The sequence below is a fragment of the Seriola aureovittata genome, chromosome 13, assembly GCF_021018895.1.
Source record: "Seriola aureovittata isolate HTS-2021-v1 ecotype China chromosome 13, ASM2101889v1, whole genome shotgun sequence".
Classification (NCBI taxonomy): domain Eukaryota; kingdom Metazoa; phylum Chordata; class Actinopteri; order Carangiformes; family Carangidae; genus Seriola; species Seriola aureovittata.
Window position 1 is genome coordinate 14988204 of NC_079376.1, and position 19940 is coordinate 15008143.

At 40.8% G+C, this 19940-nt stretch overlaps 1 protein-coding gene across 4 annotated transcripts in view; it reads left to right on the forward strand.

The window, feature by feature from the left end:
- The first annotated feature begins 118 nt into the window (after positions 1-118).
- Positions 119-19940, forward strand: part of tmem63c (transmembrane protein 63C) — a 30472-nt gene continuing 10650 nt past the window's right edge. Inside the window, exons 1-6 of one of the 4 annotated variants that reach the window (XM_056392994.1) lie at positions 119-379; positions 12217-12445; positions 14917-14996; positions 16455-16542; positions 18654-18691; positions 19464-19606. In XM_056392994.1, the coding sequence (XP_056248969.1) occupies positions 12233-12445; positions 14917-14996; positions 16455-16542; positions 18654-18691; positions 19464-19606 (562 nt within the window). In that variant the 5' untranslated portion in view covers positions 119-379; positions 12217-12232. Of the gene's footprint in view, positions 380-9472; positions 9928-12216; positions 12446-14916; positions 14997-16454; positions 16543-18653; positions 18692-19463; positions 19607-19940 lie in introns of those variants that run through there. The other 3 variants (XM_056392990.1, XM_056392992.1, XM_056392991.1) reach the window with 3 other exon arrangements.

Here is a 19940-nt window from a genome sequence, read left to right on the forward strand (position 1 = left end):
TAGTGGTGTAGATTTATCATGTTTTGCTGTTATGTTCCTCTAGTTTTCCTCATCTCCTCAAACACTCGGCCCACACTCCTCAAACCTTAAAAAAAATTCACTTGAGATAATTTAATCCGCAAATAAGTAACTTTAACCTCGACGGTTGATCACATGATTATACCCGTCTGACCTAATTCATTCGCAATCCTAAAATCAAAATATTCCACTCAGCATATCTTGACGCTCCCTTAGCAGCCTATTGTGGCAGGTGTTTAATTGTCAGACGGTCCCTGAGTAGGTGGGAGTTTCTCTTGTTTCTTGGTGTTGGGTGAAAAAAAAAAAAAAACAGCAGCACCTCCATCACCACCAGACGCCAGCGATCAGGAAGCTTCCTGAGGTGAGCGACGTGAATTTTAAAAGTCATGTAGGGATATTTAGTGATTTAAAGGTGCGTTGGAGCGGTTTATCGGCGCTATTTGTGGCGCAATCGTTTTCATCAAGTTACAGAGCTGGAGGAAGGCGGGTGTGCAGACTGTTGTGAGTGCTGCAGTAAGAGGGGGAACACAGAGTCGCCAAAAATTGCCCTCTTGGCGAGAGAACCCCCCTTTCTTTCAATTATGATAGTCCGATTATAAGATTGAGTCAAATCTTCGCTTTCTGAAGCTCCTTGCATCACGGTTCAGTGTTGTTGTTGGCTGGTGAGGATGAGGATGTTTCTGGCAACGTGTCAGACCTTTACACCCAAAACAGGTACAGCCCTTCCTCTCACTACCGCACCTATTGTTCCTCATGGAGTCAGAGAGGTGCTGAGCCTTTGCTGGTAAACATTTGTCAGATGAGGAATCTTTGAGGCTTCCCTTTATGCTGTGGCCATGCTGTCTTCACTCTGCTGTCGCCTGCTGTTGTTCAGTCTGTTGGGGCTGTGTAGACACAAAGCCTTGTATTGGTCAAGTGAGCAAGTAGTTTGACCTGTTGAATCCGTGTTAATTCTACTGTAGGTTTTAACACAGAAATGCAGGCTTTTGATACTGTTTTAGATGATTTTCCTGAGGTAAACTGAGGTCATCGCTAGATGAATTTGCACTTTTTGACAGTATGGTCATGTTAAATGAACTCCTGCCATTTGCACCTGACTATGATGAAAGGAAGTGACCTTTAAAAATGCCAGATTTATGAAGGGACTTTCATTTGGAGCAAAGGTGTTAGTATTTGTAGTGGAAAGTGATATTTAGGTATTAAAATGAATTTTAATGAGGAGGCAGAGAGTCATCTTATATGACGAATGTGTCAGCTGATGTCCATACACACACGTAACTCATTACATAATGGCAATTTGTTGTTCATTAATTAGAAAGGAGCTCCATCCTGTTTGCAGGATCTTATTTATGAATCTTCCATAAATAGACATATTAGGCTTCTGAAAACATCTAATGGTTTCATTGAACATCTTTAATTACTGTAAGAGAGTCATGGCTTTTAACTCCACCATCCCAGGCAGACTTGAAAGGTTACTCTAAAGAGTTAGTAGCTTTTAAAAAAACATGGAATCTATTGGAAATTATTTCAAGATGACCACAGTGTTTAAAATTGAAGAACAGTGCAGGTGTGTGGGTAATTAACTCCTGCACAGTATTAAATGTGTATGTATATGTATATGTATCTTATCAGCTGTTTAAAATGTAATTGACTTTTCTCCTCTCCACTGTTTGTGATTTCACTCCCTTTTTATTGGGTAGTCCAGTTTCTAGCTTAGGTTTACCTTTTTTTTTTTCATGGTTCACTCCTGAGGCAAAGGTCCTATCAAAAGCTTTTCAGTGGGCTTCCACTTTAAATTTTAATCTGTGACAGCTCCAGGAAGAGTGCACAGTAAGTCTCCCAAGAAAAGGGAGCGAATGAATGCTGGTCATCTTCAAGTATAACACATGCATTAATATTTCAGGAGACTCTAAGCTGAGATTGAAAAAGGAGCTTGCAGTAGTGAGATGGATATTGTCTGCTTGTACAACATCTAACAGCTGCTGAACATGAGTTATTCTTTTGTGAAATTCATAAGCAAACATAAGCCTCTTTCCATGGATCTACTTTATGTGCTCGTTTTTTTTTTTCTTTCTGAGCAGGTGGACAGTCTCAGCTGAACAGAACGATCAAACAGTAAAAACTCTGAAGTAGGTGCACAAAGATCCTTTGTAGTTTTGTGAGTTATCACTTCCCTCTAACGGTGTGAAGCATCAAATAATCACATAATCTGATCTGCTTCTCATGGAAAGAGTGAAAGAGGCAGAGTAAGGTCTGCTGCACTGAGGCTCCAGGAATACCAAACATCAAACCAGTAGGAGCTTGAACGTGACTTCATTCCTGAAAAAGATTTATATTACATCAAATAATTTTTTGTCACATAGGAATTTTATTGTGCAGATCTTGTACCTTACCTCTAAATTAAAGTATTCTTTCTTCTATTATGTATTAATTGTAATGTCCTTTGACATTGGTCATATGTTTTTCCAGTCATGAGTGAGGAGTGGTAGTATACATGTTCTATATAAGGGTGGGTGAAGTAGACAAAATCCTCTATCATGGTATTTATTATATTATTATATTTTATACAGCAGTGTTGGTCTTTATTTATCAGTGTATTACATTTTCTGAAAATTCAAATAAGAAGCCATTTGTGGAGACGGTAACTAGACATGAATGTTTTAACATCTAATCCAGTGATTTTAATACATGAGCAGTCAAGGTTTTTTTAAAAACTTAAAAAGAAAAAAAAATTAAAATAAAATAAAATCCATCACTGCCTTGAGTATAACTCCCAATGGTCTAATACACTCAAAGATATCAAAGAATTAGCTAAAAAGATTTTTGTTGTCTCACAAAATCTATTGTTATATCGTCCAACCCTAACGCTACAGGTGGATACATCATCTCTGACTCCTTGTCTTTAATACTGAAATGAACTAGAATGATTCAGTTGAGCGCAGCTGCCTCCGGCAAGGCCAAACAATCCTACATGTCTTTTGGTCTCAGGTAACTTTATTTATGTATTGTAGTCATTCCTTATGCAAGACAGCTGTATGGTTTTATTACCTGTTGTATGAAATGTATTATACAATTCATATAAGCTCTACAGCAGTGTCAGTTGTCTCATTGTTATGTGGCAGCTGCTACTGTTATTGTGTAATTTTATTAGCTGCATGTTGAATGAAATACTGATGTAAACATTCCTAAATGCTGCTGGTGCCTCATGCACCATTACTTACTAAACTCTGTGTGTAACATGGATTCAGCATTTTCTTCCACCAGATTTGAATTATTATCTGAATCTTATCTGAAACTGTACAAACTCAAAGATGTCAACACCATAAATATGTTAGATTTTTTATACATCAAGATCCATACATTATTTCCTGAGAAACTGACAAAAATCTGGACACATTCCCTATCTCACAATGTTTAGGAAAGTGATTTAAAAAAAAAAAATCCTGGATTCGCCCCTTTAACCAGATCCCCATCAAAATGTTATGGTCCTCCCTGGGCCATGACCCATCCCTCCAACAGGATCGGAGCGTATTGGTTCTGTGCTTTTTGTGTAATCCTGCTGACAAATAAATAAACAAACAAACCAACAAACAGAGACGGGTGAAAACATAACCTGCTTGGCGGAGGTAATGAGAGTTAACTCTACACACAGGATCTGAGCGGAGCAGCCCACGCTGTTGACAGATTGCACACACCACTGTGTAGCACCAGACAGGCATCACCTACCAGTGCACGTTCTCTCCTGTCCTCTCTGCTAGTGATGATGATGGTGGTGGTTGTTGTGGTGCTAGGAGTGAGATGTGTGTGTGCTTGTATGTGCATGTGCGTGTGTGTGTGTTCACGTGCGTGTGTAATACATCTAAGATTGCATCATATATTTCTGTGACTCATCTCCCCAGCCACATGTCACCGGCTACTGGGTATGAATAAATATGTCAGAAAACACTTTGGTGAAAACCTCTTGAGAGAAGATCAAACACAAACAGAATATCAGAACAAAACAAGAGCTGATGATAATCTCTAAATCCCATTTCGATCGCTCAACTTAAAAGTTTATTGGAAACGGCTTGCACACAAAACTTTTTAGTGTAGTACAGTAACATGAAAGTTAAGAGTCTTACCAACAATTCCAGAGTTGCTCCCAGTTCTGGTGGATGACTGATGCTGAGGCAGTAGTATGTTGAAGTTGTACACCAGTACAAGGGCATTGCCAGAACTGGGAACACTGACATTCAAGATGGTGTGGTCCATTGAAATCGTGCTGAACATTTGTCTTAGCTGTGAAACCCCCATTTCTATTCCACCTGCTATATAACTGCAGTAGTTCTGTACCATAGACTCGCCTTTGTTCTTTTTATGGCTTTGGTGGAGAGGAGGCCCGCTGCTATTTAAGATTCCTGCTCTAAACTTCCCAGTTATTCCACAGGGGTCCATCACAGTGATACTGACGCATGCAGCATTGTCACTGATGTATTGTGCACAGATACTCACCATTGAAGCTCATGCTGCCATACGCATGTGCTTATAATAACAGTATTTGATATTCAGAGATACACATTTTATACGGACTGTGCCTTTTGTATATGCGCTGTGGGCTAGAAGATCTATCTGATGTAAAAGATATCCTGTAGTTGCATCAGATATGAGCAGGTTTTATTTTGTTGCCTGTGGTCCTGATGCACAGTTATTTTTAAATAATCATGGTTTTGGCTAAGGTTAGGGGTTACAAATGATATATGGTATACTTCACATTAGAGTTCAAACAAATAGTCAATTAAGTAGTCTAATGACAGGAAATGAATCTGAAACTAGTTTGACATTTTCTAGCAAACATGCAAAAAAAAACAATTATATTTTATTTTTGTTTTTTTTAGCCTTTCGTGATAGTAAAGTGGTCAGAATATTCAGTCTATTTTAAACGTGTCAACATTGGCTTTGTGACTAACAAAATATTTCACATTTTTTTATACCATACGCTTTTAGATTGATCCCCTGTTTTAGTATGAAATTGAAATACTTCTCGAGAAGCTGTATTTTCTGAAAAATCCACAAGACAAACAATAAGCAAACATGGATGACGAGAAAAGAATAAAATAGATTCTGGATGTTTCCTGCGTTTTAAAGGCTGCTGCTCAGCAACTGATTCTGAAATCTCAGATGTCGGGGCTTTGTTGATCACAATACCAACCGTCCCTGATGGGATGTAAATTTGACAGCAAATAAAGAAATCTTAAGCACAGTTAAAGCTTTTAAATTTAAAGCAGGGAAGAAAGAGAAGTCATGATGGTTGGTAGTAGTGTGGCATTAAGAAGGAGCGTAACTAACACATCAGAAGCAGGTGCAAGGCAACTGGAAAACAGTGTTGATAAAAAAAGAGTCATGCCTGAAATTTGATTCCACCACACATTTATTGATAAACTGACCTGACAGACACTGGTATGGTCCTTTAATTTGTTGTTGAACATCTGTGCTACCTAAAGTAAAAATAATAAAAAAGCTTAGATACAAATAGCCAGATAGAGAAAGTGATGTCTCGAACTAAATGCATGATTGATGTGTCGGTATGTTGAGACATGATGTATGTTGAGTGACTGCATTTTACTTTTGAATATGGCGTCGATGCTTTACAGAGAGAAGAGAGATTTCTCTGAACGAATCTGTACTTTATTATTTTGACTCAGAGACTCAGGTTTTTCTCACAGGCCCATTTTTAGGATCAGCTCCAGCAGATTTTGCAGTGTAAGAAGCTGTGGGTGGAATCTTCCAGAAGCTCGGGGGGTGGGGTGGGGGGGGGGGGGTATTGCACTGGTTCAGTGTCATCCAGCGTTCATGTTAGACTCGACCCGTCACTGAAGCCAGATGGGTCCTAATGAGGAATGAGCCCAGTTCACAGCAGCAGCAGCAGCAGCAGGGCAGACACACAGCGCTCCCCTGGGGTTCCACTGAGCATGTGCAGCCAGACAGCAAGCAGGTGTGTGCGTGCAGCCATCGCTCCAGGCAGGTTATGGCTCATTCAGCCTTCAGAAAGAGGCTGGAGAGGGGTTGGGAGGGGTTGCTGGGGGGTTGGGGGGGTGGGGGCTGCATTAGATGTGTGCTCTGAGCAGACACACCTCAGTGATCTGTGTTTGTGTGTGAAGTGATGGGGGGAGAGTGAGGTATGAAAAGAGCACAGCCTCCTCCCTTCTTCTCCACTGAGCAGGTGGTGAGCAGATTGTGTTGAAAACCTCCGCCCTTTTTCTCCCCCTCGGGCTGGGTCTGCCCCTCCACACACCCCCAACACCACCCTCCAACCAGAGCCATCACAGCAGAGGCCTGTAGCTCCTGTAGAGCTGAGAAGAAGATGCATTCACACATGGCATCCCCATCATTAAAATATCAAAAAACTACACAGTAGATGTGGCCAAAAGTATGTAGATGCTCCTGTCCATGATTTTCATGGTTTTGGCCCCCAGTTCCAATTTAATGGAAAATAAATCTTAATGCTACAGCATACTGTGATTTTTTTTTTTGGATGTTTATTTTAGTGTGCTTCGTGTTTGGGAAATGCCCTCTTCTATTTCAATATGACAGTTCCCCACTACACAAAGCAAAGTCTACAAGAGATTGTTTTTCCTAGTTTGTTCAACCATCCAACACCCCTGAGATAAATTTGCAGATTCCAAAATGTTGTGGAAAGTCTTTTCAGAGGAGTGGATGAGCCTTGATAAGACTACATTAAACCATTATTTAGTCTCTGGACCACATGGATTATTGGAGGGCTTACCTGTGACCTACGGGATTAGGAAGCGTTGGAAAAACATCGCAGGTGCTCTTCAGTGCGTTGATGGAAAACTACGGGGGGAAGACAAAATGATATAAGTATCCAATAAAAAATTACTTCAGTTTTGAAGTAACAGTCATAATTATAAATGCTGCCGCAAACATTTAATGTAAATTAGCTGCATTTGTCAGCCATAAAAGAGGTTTGTCATTCAGAGTTTTGATGTAGGAATTTAGACAACCAACAGAGCTCAACTGGGGCCGAAACTGCAGGTGCACCTGTCATAGCAAACTGCACAGTTTAATATATGTCAAGTGGGTCTTGAAGTTTGAAATGTGTGCTCAACACAGATAAACTGCAACAACAAAGAGAAGTGGTTTAAAGTTTAAACTAACCAATAGAGATAGAAACATTCACCTAGAGTAAGTAATGGTTCGACAAATAATGTTAATTGCCGTGCAAAGATAAAAGACCCGTCTGCAGTGACCCTAGCTCACGCTGGAAGTTCAGTCGCTTTAAAGCTGCACTGATCAATATTTAAACATGAAAGCTGGATAAAATGACTGTGTGTAATATGAAAGGGGCTTCTCGTAGAGACAGACCCACAGAGAACCATCGCTACCAGCTACATGGAGCATTTTTTTAGCATCTTTATGCTAGTTTTTCTGGTTTTGTCCCCAGGTTCTGCCACATCAGGCAGCTGTTTTCAAGTGAAAAGAACACACCACCTTCCCTTGTTCCAACAGCACACAGACAGAGTTAGCGACTAGCTGGTGCGCATATAGCAAACTAAAGAGACAGATATTTCCTTCAGGAGTTGGTGGAGACTAAATTGAAGCTAAAAGGAAAGTGAATATCAGACTTAAATTTTTCCGGTGTCCAGAAACAGAAATGGTTTTTTTTCCGCTTCATGTGTAAAAAGTCAATTGTTTGCCAAAACATTCACCATATCAACGTTATAAAGTGATATGATATGTCAGTTGTTTTGATTTCACTTAATTCTGTTGCCCACAAATGGCCATGAAGAATTTAATGCAGCTTTAAAGCACAACTTCTTTTAACCAAGAATTGTTTGCATTATTTTTCAATTTCAATTTTCAATTAGAAGAGGAATCTTTTTTTTTTTTTTTTTTTTTTTACTAGCTCAGTTTTGTATTAAAATGCAGAGCACAGCTAAAAAAACGCTCATATATATTTTACCAGCTTGGAGCCTTTGAGATGAAGCCAATGACAGGGGAAATGTCAAACCTTTCCTCTCCATGCGGGTATTGCTGTCTCACACAGAGAGAACAGTCTTTGCCAATACAGACACGTTGGTGGCAGGGGCAACTGCACGTTTAACAAAGCTGCAGTCGAGAGACAACACCAGCTCTGAAACCATTATTCTTTTATTTATGGTGATTGCGAGTTGTCCTTGGGGGTAGTCTTTTATCTCACAGTGACTGGCAGTTGATTAGGTGCAGAGGTTTGGAGGTCAACACAAGTTTACATATTATTTATGACTCATTTGTCTGGCAAAACAGGACCATCTCTCTCATTCCCTCAGGCAGGTAATGTCATTTGTCTTGGTCCAACTGAAAGTTTGACGATGGGAGGGAAAGCTCTTCCGGGGCTGATCACCAAATGCTTTATGGTGTCGATTAGGGTTTTGGTGCAGCTGGGAATTACGATGCAACCTGTTTAAGTGTAAAGATGTTTCCTGTCACAGCTTTTTTTATGATGACATAGATACAGCTGCTCGTGTCAGCATTACAAAGCACTAGTTCATGTTTACGTCGGTGGTGAGGCCCATGGCATAGATGCTGACCGGTGATGGCAGTTGGGTGTGCTGCGTGCTCGGGTCTGCTGCACCAGACAGGAAATCTGCCACACGAAGGTCCTTCCCCTGTTTGTATATCACCATCAAATGATAAAGTCAGAGTTGCAGTAGCATTCTCTGCAGCCGTTTTGGGGAGGGTTTTTTTTTGAAGAACGCTGTGTATGGTGATGCAGTCTCTTCCATGAAGATACTGGTCAAACTTGTCACATGCGAAGGACAATGGTGAGACACTTTTGTTTTTTTCGCAATTTGTGCATATCTCTGCTCTGTGAGGGTTTCCTGACAATGACGCCAGCTGATTTGGTGAAACGCTATACCTGCTAAATGTTACCAATATTATCATTCTTCCATTGTCAGTCACTGTGAGCATGTCTTAATGCTAGCTTTAGCATTTAGCTCAGAGCACCACTATGTCTAAGAACAGCCTCATGAAATCTCTGGTTTGGCTGCAGACACTATTTTAAGCCAAAACGTTAATTAGGTGGTGACAGCGCCAAAATATTGGTGCTCTGAAACACCGTGGTACGGCTGCAACAGAAGTGATTTAATCAAAATATTACAAGGGAGTGATGATAGATATCTGGGTTGAATCAGGGTTTATTACGAGTTATCAATCTTCTGACTTACAATTTTATTTGTTTTGTCTAAATCACCTCAGGGACAATATCCTCTCTCACACACAGACACACACACACACACACACACACACAGATACCTCAGCTGTTTTTTTTTTTTTTGGTGCAATGAGCAGATTAGCTGACCTGAGCTTTCTTTTTTTTTTCTGCGTCTCTGACTCAAACTCAGGTATATCTCATCACCAGTTCACGGCTCCTGCACTGACTTCAGAATCTGTGATCATAGCAGTCTGAGCACAGAGAAGGGATTTCACTCATGCTGCCAGCGGGAGGCACAACACTGCTTCCCAAGCCAAACATCAGTTTGTAATCTGCTGTGTTGGCTTGGAGGCTCGACTCAGGGATGAGGAGGAGAGAAATGAGCAGAGGGGAAGGATTAGAAAGACTTCAGACTTTCAGTTGAAAAAGCTGGAGTGGAAATGGATACCATGGGATGCATCTGAGCGTTTTTATACATGAGGGATGAGGCAGAAAGAAAATCCATCAAGTCTCATAGTCAAACTGCTGAGTCATGCGGTGACGTTTGTCCAAATGTTGTGTGAAACCACACCACAGTCAGCCTGTATCCTTTAGCATCCTGCTCTGCTCTGGAGGTGGGGAGGAAGAGTTTCACTGTTGACACCAGCAGCCGGTGGCGTTCGAATTTAATGACTCGTCTGACGCAAGAAGAAAAACAGCTCAATGAGCCGATAAAGGTCTGTTTAAGCCTCTGCATGTCAAAGTTTTTCAGTGTGTTTCCAGTTTACAGCTAGTTAGTTGTGTTTTTCTTTTGTAATGGGGCATCGTTTCTGTTTGATTTAGCTCCTGTTGCACAGTTGACACAGCTGCTCTTTGATTGGTTTGCTATCATAAGCTCATCTCAGGAATATAAAAATAGGCACTGAATTGTTTTTACTTTTTTTTTACTGCAGCTATTTATATCAGGCAACGTATTCTCTCTAAAGAAACAATTCAGACTCTGTCTGGAAGCTTTGGATGGTTTGTTTTTCTATTGATCACAGAACGTCAAAATCTCCTGTCAATCCATTTGTCCATCAGTTTGTCTGATAATTTGTTTCCAAAATGACAATTTTAGACGCAAACATTCACCAAATCTACTATTTAATGAGAGTAGGATGCTCCGTCTTCATTTTCCTTCAGAGAACTGTATGTTCTTTGCTTGTAATGTAAGCCTTTGTGGTTGTTAATCAATTTTTAGCAGTAAAATAATCCTTTTGTCCATATCGGTGCCTTAATTCATTATCAGCAGAGAGAAAAAGCCTGAGATATAGTACACCAGCTTCCGTGGAAACACATTCTCTGCAGTGTGTGTGTGTGTGTTTGTGTGTGTGTGTGTGTGTGTGTGTGTGTGTGTGTGTGTGTGTGTGTGTGTGTGTGTGTGTGTGTATGTGTGTTAGGGATTTGCCTTGTGATCCATCCTCAAGGAATCCCCAGTCGTCTCCGCAGGGAGGCTCAGGTGCTGTGTATCTGACAGTATCTGGATATTGACTGCAAGCTATCCACTTTCACAACTAAGAAAGACAGTAGAGTGGTGCAGAAAGAGCAGCTAAAGATCACTGAGTTGTATTTTTATACCTCTGTTCTTCACCAGACCTCTCTGACAGTGTGATGTACAGCGGTCCAGCAGCACTGCCATTGATCAGCTCGCCTCCTACACAAGACATCCTGCTGTGGCTTCTGTTGCACAACAAGCACCATTTGGGAAATGCTTGACAAAACTGTTATGGAGCTTCTCAGGAAGTGACATCATTGGTGCAGTGATAAATCACACCAAGGTTTGGATCGGTATTGTGTGCCGGCTTGGAGGCCTGTAGCTTCCTCTCCCTTTTCTCACTCATTTAATTCTCATGTTACCTCACAGCTCCTGTGAGAGTTGGACAGCAGAGGACTGTGATGCAGTTTTGGCTGCCATGTACTGCTGCAGAGCAAACACCGTGTTTACTACAGAGCGCGTCGTTCTGTCACAGTCCAGCATCGCTGGAAATAATGTGGAAACTGTTTTTTTTTCCCATGAAATCCGATGATTGATGTCATTCACTTAGGTGAATTTGCAGTATTGATGCAAAGCTTTGTCAGCACTCCACTGTTGTTGCTCCATTTTCTCGGACTGTTTGTTCAGCGAGGAGCGTACACGAGCAGAGCAGCTGGGAGTCGGGACTGTATTGATTGAAAGAAGGGAGAGTGCGTGCTGCTGGAGGACAGATGGTTCAGGCCTACATTCTGTGGTCATGGCAGTGTGAATGATTATATCCTGTGCATGCTTCACAGACAGAGAAATACGCAGAAAGTGGTCATAACTGCCAACCCTCAACAAGCTGTTCAGAGCTGTTTTGTCCATCAATATGGACAAAAGGATTGTTTTACTACTAAAATGGATAAATAACCACATGGTTTAAGCTGTTGCTCTTGGACTATTAAATTGAGTCTCACAACAAAAGTACTTTCTTGTCTGCATGGTTAAATGGACTTGTTAGCATCATCCTGTTACACATTAAAGCTTTTTAGAGAGTCAACAGTCAGTTTGTTGCTTTCATGTGACATCTCCACTTCCAGTTGTCAGATAAAGAAACGCAGACACAGATCAATGGCTGCTAATGGACCGTGGTGGTCATTAGACCGATCCTTGCAAATGGTATCATAATTGCACTTAGAGTGAGTGACAGACACTTCTGATAAAAAATGAGTCACAACAATGTTAAAAAGAAACACAGACCATTATGTCCTAATTTAAGCAGTTAATGCCATCACCACAGCTTTACCCACTGTGTCCATTAAAAGGCACAAACATTGTAATTGTACAGGCCAAGTGAGTATTCAACAGATTTAGATTCATCCCAATATTGTCACTCGTTGCCCAACTCAGTGTGATATCAAGGCGACTGCTCGGACTTGAGAGCTTCAACAGGTGTGGCTCAAAGCTTAAAAGAAAAACCATCTGTATCATTCTAATGCTCTCTCTCTTTTAAACTCTTCTTTTTCTTTAGGTATGGTCCAGTGCTGATGGCGCACTCTGAGCTGTTTGTGACGAGAGCTCCCCCTGTGGTGGAGGGGAGTGCTGTGGAGCTCAATGCTCTGGGCTTCCTGGTATCCTTTGGGGAAGAAAACAGCACAGCTGAGAGATGCTACCGCTCCCACTCCCGCAGCAGCGTCCTCCAGGGTCTGCCATTTGGGGGGGTGCCCACGGTCCTCGCCATCAATGTGGTGCTCTGGATGGTACAGACTCACGCGTGCACTCACCCAATGATATCAAAAGTGTCAACAATAGCTCCAGAAATGCCATGGCCAAGTGATACATGACTGGAAATTTTAATATGAAACACTTCTCAAAATGTCATATTATCATTCTCCTATAGGCCTGCCTTCTAAAATATTGATTAATCTATCTAATTATTTTCTTGATTCACTGTTTGGTCTATAGAATAACACACACAAAAAAAATACCCAAACCTTTTGGTTTAATAAAATAGCTACGAAAATATCTAGCAATCCAAAACGGGGGGGATATTCAGAAAATCCTCAAATTTGAAAGCAAATATCACTAAAAAGTGCTACAAAAATATTTAAACATTACTTAAACAACTAATTCATTTTCTGTTCATCTACAAATCAGTTGATCAACTAACCATTTTATCTCTACTCAGAACCATGTCTGCTCTCCTAACAGGAAGCTTACAGCCCATCTTTTATAGTCCAGATCAGCTCTTCTTTGTTTACTTCTGCAGCTTGAGAGACCTTGACTACAAGGTTTCTGAATATATCCAAACTACCAACACCATGTTGAGCCCTGATACAAAATGACAACAGGAGGTGGTATGTGTTCAGGGGGCTGTCTCTGTGAAAGTGTAGTATATAATGGACATCCTGTCACCAGCACCTCACTCTGCTTTTGATGATAATGGAGTTCAACAGCAGGTGTTAGTAATGTTGGACATCATTGGTGAATGTGTGACATGAATTCTGAGATACTGCGTATTCGCTCATTTTTTAAATTCATTGTGAGGACCTTCCAATGACTTTTTATAGAGCGCTCACTGTCAAGTGCCTAAATATAGTTGTAATCCTGACCCAGTGTTGATTTTAACCCTTACCCCAGGTCCTAACTAACCTTAACAACTGTCTTCATAATAATCTACTAAAGGTCAGGATATCCCCGCCTATGCTGCCCAGATTTTGTTTTTGTAATCCGTCCCCGCCTTTATGGAAGTGGACTTGACTAAATCCTGGAATTTTGTGTGGAATGAAATGAAGTAAATGTCACAAAATTGGTTTTATCAGCTTTAATTTATGGTGCTCTTTGTAGGAAAACAAAAAAAAAGCTTTAAGGCTGAATTAACCTCTTAGTAAATTCATGCCTGCCAAAACAGTGTCACTGTGGAGCTTTTCATTTGTCTTCTTCTCCTCATCTGGGCTTTTGGGCTTCATAGTGATGTACATGAATACACACGAAGGCATACGCATTATTGTGTGCATGTTGCAGATAATATTCATCTGCACAAAAGCTTCATGTCTTAGCTTTCCTTCCGCAGTGTTTACAAACATAGTTGCATATCTGTCTCCAGATAATAATAGGCTTCCACTTTCAGTTGTCAACTACCTCAGTTCCACTGTCAGGCCTTGTCAAGCTTGATCCCTGCACTGCTATCACTCTCAATCAGCCACCTCTGTGTTTTAATTGGCTCATTTTATCGCTGTCTGGTTGTCATGACAACACAGATGGTTGAGCGCTGTCTCTTAATGACAAGCATGAGTCAAAGCACTCTTCCCCCCCAGGTGACGGGAGCACGCCTCTGCATCAATTCCACCATCATACAGAATAAATCATCTGTGGGACTTGAGGAGAGCGTGCCCACGCATCAAGACGAAATAAAATAAAACAACAGAGAGGAGATGGACAGTGAGGAAACAGCGAGATAATGGGGGAGATGCTTATTTAAAGGAGTTTGGGCCCTGTCTGCTGATGTGAACACACGCTCATTATTCATCTTCAAGCCTGAGTCAAGGTTGCCCTGATTGTCTATGCAAGGCTTTATATCACTAAAGAATGAATCATTCAACATTCATAGGAGCTTTCTTCCTATTAACATGGCTGTCATCCCCGTCCACTTAACCGAATGTCTTCTTGTACAAATGGGCAAATGATTTAATGCCATAACGAAAGTCAAACACTCATCAGCACTTTTACTCCATTTGCATTTGTCAACATTCATCCATCGTGTTCCAGTTATGCTCTTGGATTTTGAACCAGGGCTGAATGCACTATTGTGTACTATAATATGTGGTTGAATAGGGTTTTTTAAATTTCATTGCGATGTGCAGTTTGCTCTCTATTTGTGGCAGAATGGAGGCGATTTAGATTTATTCTTGCTATTGACCAGACTCATTCATTATTAGTGCACAGCATGTGTTTGCATGTGCATGCTGACCTGTCTCTGGTAGTTTCCAAGACAACCATGTACTACTCTAAAGAAAGAAGATGGCTCATTATTGCTGCTGCTTTTTGAACCTATCAATTATCTGTAGGGTCTTCATGAGAACGCAGAGATGGGCCTCAGCTTTCAAATCAAGCGGTATGCAAAGGGTGTGGCTGATGATGGACCCAGAGCAGATGAGGACATGGAGTGTGTGTGACTGTGTAAGTCAGATCCCCAGGAGATCTGCATTCATGTTCTTGTTTTGTGTTCCAGTTCCTGTTGCTCATCTTCTCCTGTCTGAGAAAGGCTGCTTGGGACTACGGCCGCCTGGCTCTGCTGATGGAGAATGACAGGTAAATCCCTCACTCTTTGTCTTACACAAAAAAATGAGATACACTCACTCGCCTGTGAGCCATGTCAACAATTAAGATGGAGTAATAAGTCCCAGTGGAACCGCTCCTGAGTCCTGATGCTGCAACCTCCAGCTCCCTCTGCTGAGTATAAATGGTACTGCACAGAAAGCAAATTACTGCAGACAGCTTCTGCTGTTGTTGTTGTTGGAGTGGTCGGTACCTTCTATATGTTCTCAGTGAAACTGGAACCCCTGTATTAACATAAGTCAGACATACATATGTACAGTATATATATATAAACATACAGTGGTCTAGATGAAAAAATATCTCATCTACTCGAATATTTTCATTATTTTCATTGTTGATTAATATAGAGGTTTTTTTTATAGGTTTTTGTTGTTTTGGCCAAAACCATAAGATGTTCAAAATAAAATCATATAAAACAGAGAAACATATAAAATCGTCACAGTGAGAACCTGGAACTAGCCAATATTTAGCATTTTCACTTGATAAATAATTTAAAGGACAAGGCTAGAAAGCCGGTTTTATTGTTTATTTTTTCTTATTGTCAACAAATGAAATGAAAAGACCAAAACCAACAATGCATTCTTCCCTATCTTGTCTGTGGCACAAAATGTGAATCCTAAATAATTTCCAGAAACAGCTGGACACAGTAGTTTATAGCAAACGTTAATCAAACAAGAAAATAATGCATATATTTGGGACTAATTTCAGCTGCGGATTAACACACATTTGTTGTGTTTTTAAGCCACCAGGACATAATAATAAATTTTGGCTACACAGACGATACTTGTTAGTTTGATAAAAATTGATTTGGGCTTTTTCATGTGATTTCTTAACAGTAAGAAAAGTAAAGACTATCACCAGACTTACCCTTAAAACAATTAATCAACGGTTGCCAATTCCTTGTTGATCGAATGGTATTTGGAATACCTTGAAGGTTATGAAATGAGTCCTGGTTCATGCAGCAGTCTGCATGAGTCTGCAGTGGTTTTATTCTGCTTGACCGGAGTCCCCTCTCTGTGGGAGTGCCGGCTTGATTAGTTCTGCCTGACCGATGGCGGCTTCATAGCACCCAAGGGCAAGCAGCATCTGTGTGTTTTGCCAAGCGGTCCTCTCAAGTACTGATTCAATTATGCTGCTTAATTTGACGCGCTGTCGAACTGTCAGTGGTACAGCCCACAGAGAAATATCCACAAATTCAATCATCGCACTGGCTTTATTAGATTTGACCATATTATATGTGTTTTAATATGTATTCATGCACACTGGGATAGATTTCAGACAGGTACTATACAGGGACCGTCTGCAGCAGTTACATTATGATATCCCTTACAGCACAGAGTTTAATACTGGATATACTGATAAGGTCGTGTCAGGCCACAGTCAATGTGATGATCCTGCTATTTCTTTGTGTATGTCGTCTGCCCACTTCAGTCTCACATCCCTGTTTTATGGAGAACCAAGTGAGAAAGAGAAGTCACCCTCAGAGTCCAGCCCCTCTGACTCTGAGACCAAGGACATGGTGAGTTTTGAGTTTGAGTTTTTCATCTGTTTTTTAAAAGCACCAAGGAACCCCTCAGTAGCGTTCTCAGATCAATTAAAGGAACCCTGTGGAGTTCACCATAAACACATGCCTGTTTTGTTTCCATTCGGCTTCTCTCAACAAAACATATAAAACATTTTATGTTCCCTAAACGTCTAATGTAATTCTTACCTCGTAAAATGTGTGTTTAGTGTGTCGTTTAAGTTTTGAAACTTGCGTTGTTTACATTCTGAGTTTACATTGGAGTGTGGTCTTTTTCTTTTGCTGTGAATTTATTTTAAAGCTGCACTAATTAATATTTTTTATTAACAATATATCAAATAACTGTGTGAAAGGTGTCATATGTAGTGACAAACCCACAGAGAATTATCACCCAGCTCTGCAGTTACCATTGTGGTGTGGTTTTTGTTTGTTTGTTTTCTTTTGATTTTTTGGCCTCTTTTAGCTAATTTATTTACATTAGGCATCTCAAGTTTGACTCTTATCACAGTAGACTTCAGCCACAGCAACACCTGCTTCCAACAAAAAAGAAAAGAAAAGTTCAGATAAACCGTCTTTATCTGCCCTGACCCAAACTACAGAGAGACAAAATTAGCAACTATTCAGTGAACATGAAGCGAAAGAGCCAAATATTTTAGAAAAAACTAGTGGAAATAAGACCAGAGCTAAAAGGAGAGTCAATATAAGACTTAGCCCCTTGTCTGCTGGGTGTGTAAATAGGCAACTATTTGCTAACACAATGTCAATGTTGTGTGGCCAGAAACTATATAACTGCAGCTTTAGGATTGAATATTTAGAAGTTGTTGGGTATAATTAACTAGAACTAGCTCTGCTAAACAATGCCACCACTGTGTTGGTATAAAACCCTCTCCATCTTTAGTTTTGTCCACTGAGGAAGAGCCGTGATAATATTTAGAAATTTTCACATTTTCCATCCAGCACTCTGGCTTCCTTTCCCCGCCGGCCCGGCGACCAGCTCAGTCACCGTGCAGCCATCGGCTCGGGTGCAGAAAGAGATTAGCTAAACAACTCTGTACCACAGAATGGAAAATATTCCACTGTCTCTCCCTTTACTGCTGGCCAGTGCAGCTCAGCACGCACAATGATCATGTGTGCAGCAAGTGAAGCTAGTGCGCTGGCATTTTATCACAGAACTAAGTTTTACTCCAAATAGTGTTTATTTAGTTTCACAGTGGGACAAAGCCTGAGAAGTTAATTTAAGGGCTCTGGGATTATACAAAAGACAATGTTAAAGCTGTCATTTGACATGTATCCCCCTCTCACTATGTTATGTCACCCCCATGCTTCTTATGCACATGCTTGTTACAACACATACAAACAATAAAGGGACCTGCTCATCTTAACACTGCTACACAGCACCACTAGTGGTTAAAAACTCCACAGGGTACCTTGAATCAGTGAAATAATATAATTATGGTAAAGAAGCATAGTATTTGAGGAAAGACCGGCAGACTCCAGTTGTTGTTACACTGCAAAATGTGATGGAGAGAGCACTGTGGGACATACAGCATGAAAACATGTCTCATTTTAAAAAATGCTATAATCAACCATATGTCTGTGTGAGACAGTCTACCAGTCCTCCTGATCATGTACTGATTTGTTTACAGTAATTATAATAAGGCGTCACAGTTAATTAGTTAGTGACATATTGATTTCTAAAAATGCTGCATGCTGCATTTGATAATAAAGTCCACTTGTCTAAGATGATTGCGTCAACTGTTGTAAGAGGAAAGTTTGGGTCATGACTCAGCTGGAATATCTGACACCATGACACCTGTGTGATAGACTGAGGTCACTCCCCGCATGTTTACAACAGTGTAAGACAAAGAGTCAGACTGGAGTCATCGCCCTGTGCCTACACAAAGCTGAGGCTGCAGTAAAGTGGTTACTGCTCCAGGCTAGACCTATTAAACCTCCATCTCTATGTCACTCTGCAGATCTTATTACTATGCAAATAATGGATGCATGCAAGTAGACAGATGTGGTGTGCTCAGACCTGCATATATATGTAATTTATTATCTTTAATAACCAATCCATTGGATGATTTATGATTCTCCTCTCCTTCCAGGGCTTCTGCTCGTGGCTCTCATCTCTTTACCATATGAAGTAAGTACACAAAGCAGTTGCCCTTGTAATTATTTTACCCTTCTCTCATCTTAGCTTCCATCCTTTTATTGGCCCTCTGTCTTCAAAGCTGAGGTCACTGTCAAATGTAAACTCTCGTGTTATATCTCATTTAGCAGCAAAAACAAACGAGTCTGGGCTCATGCGACCGCTGGTGCCATGGTTTCCAGTTGCATATTTGCACTTTGCCCGAGTCTGACTGCACACAACACATTTAACCCCGTAAAAAAGCGATTTCCATGGTGTCCATGGTTTCCATAGCATTATGGTGGCGTTTGCGTGCTTCTCTTTTTAGCTCTCGTGCCAGTGGCTCACCCTGGGATCCCTGGGAAAAGTGCAAACCCACCCTGCAAGTTCGCAATGTGTGGGCTTCCATGTGACCGGTGTACACCTCTTTTTTTTTTTTTTTTTTTTTTTTTTTTTTTCATGCATTTATTCTATTTTACGACACTGTTTTTTTCTAAACCTCCCGCCTGGTAACCACAGCTTCTGGCATCAAATAGTGGTGCCACAGTTTTACTCATGATGAGGTATAAGCTGTAGGCCCATTTGTCTTGGCAGCAGACAGGACTGCATGCATGTGTTTGGTTAAGACTGCACCCCTCTGAGTACTATTGCATCTGCTCAAGTGGAAATTTCATCACTGACACCTCAAGATGATAACAGTGTCTTTGTTATCATCATGTTGTGTAGAGAGTTCGGGGTGTTTGGTATTGAAGGATTTTGAAAGTCTCTCTTCTCTCTCTTTTTGCAGGGACGAGGAGATCCGTAGCAAATGCGGCATCGACGCCGTCACATACCTGTCCTTCCAGCGCCACATCATCCTGCTCATGACAGTAGTTTGCTTGCTGTCTTTGGCCGCGATCCTGCCGGTCAACTTTTCCGGGAGCCTCCTGGGTATTTTGGTCCTCATACGATGGTCGACCTAGCCGAATGTCTGAATAGCCAAGGGATATCCTTAACCTCAGGAGAGGCACCTCGCAGGGAGAGAGGCCAGACCACACAGAGACAATCACACACATTTACACACCAAAGGATACACTGGTTAAATGCCTAGAAATTTCATCTTAAAATAATCTGTGGTAAAACTGAGGTGAAGAAAAAAAAAAAAAATCTTGCAAAAATGGAATAAGATCAAAACTGAAATCAACTTGAAGGATAATTTTAACTTGAACTATAAAACAATATTATGGAGTAAAACTCTTTTTATTTAACACATAAACACATACAT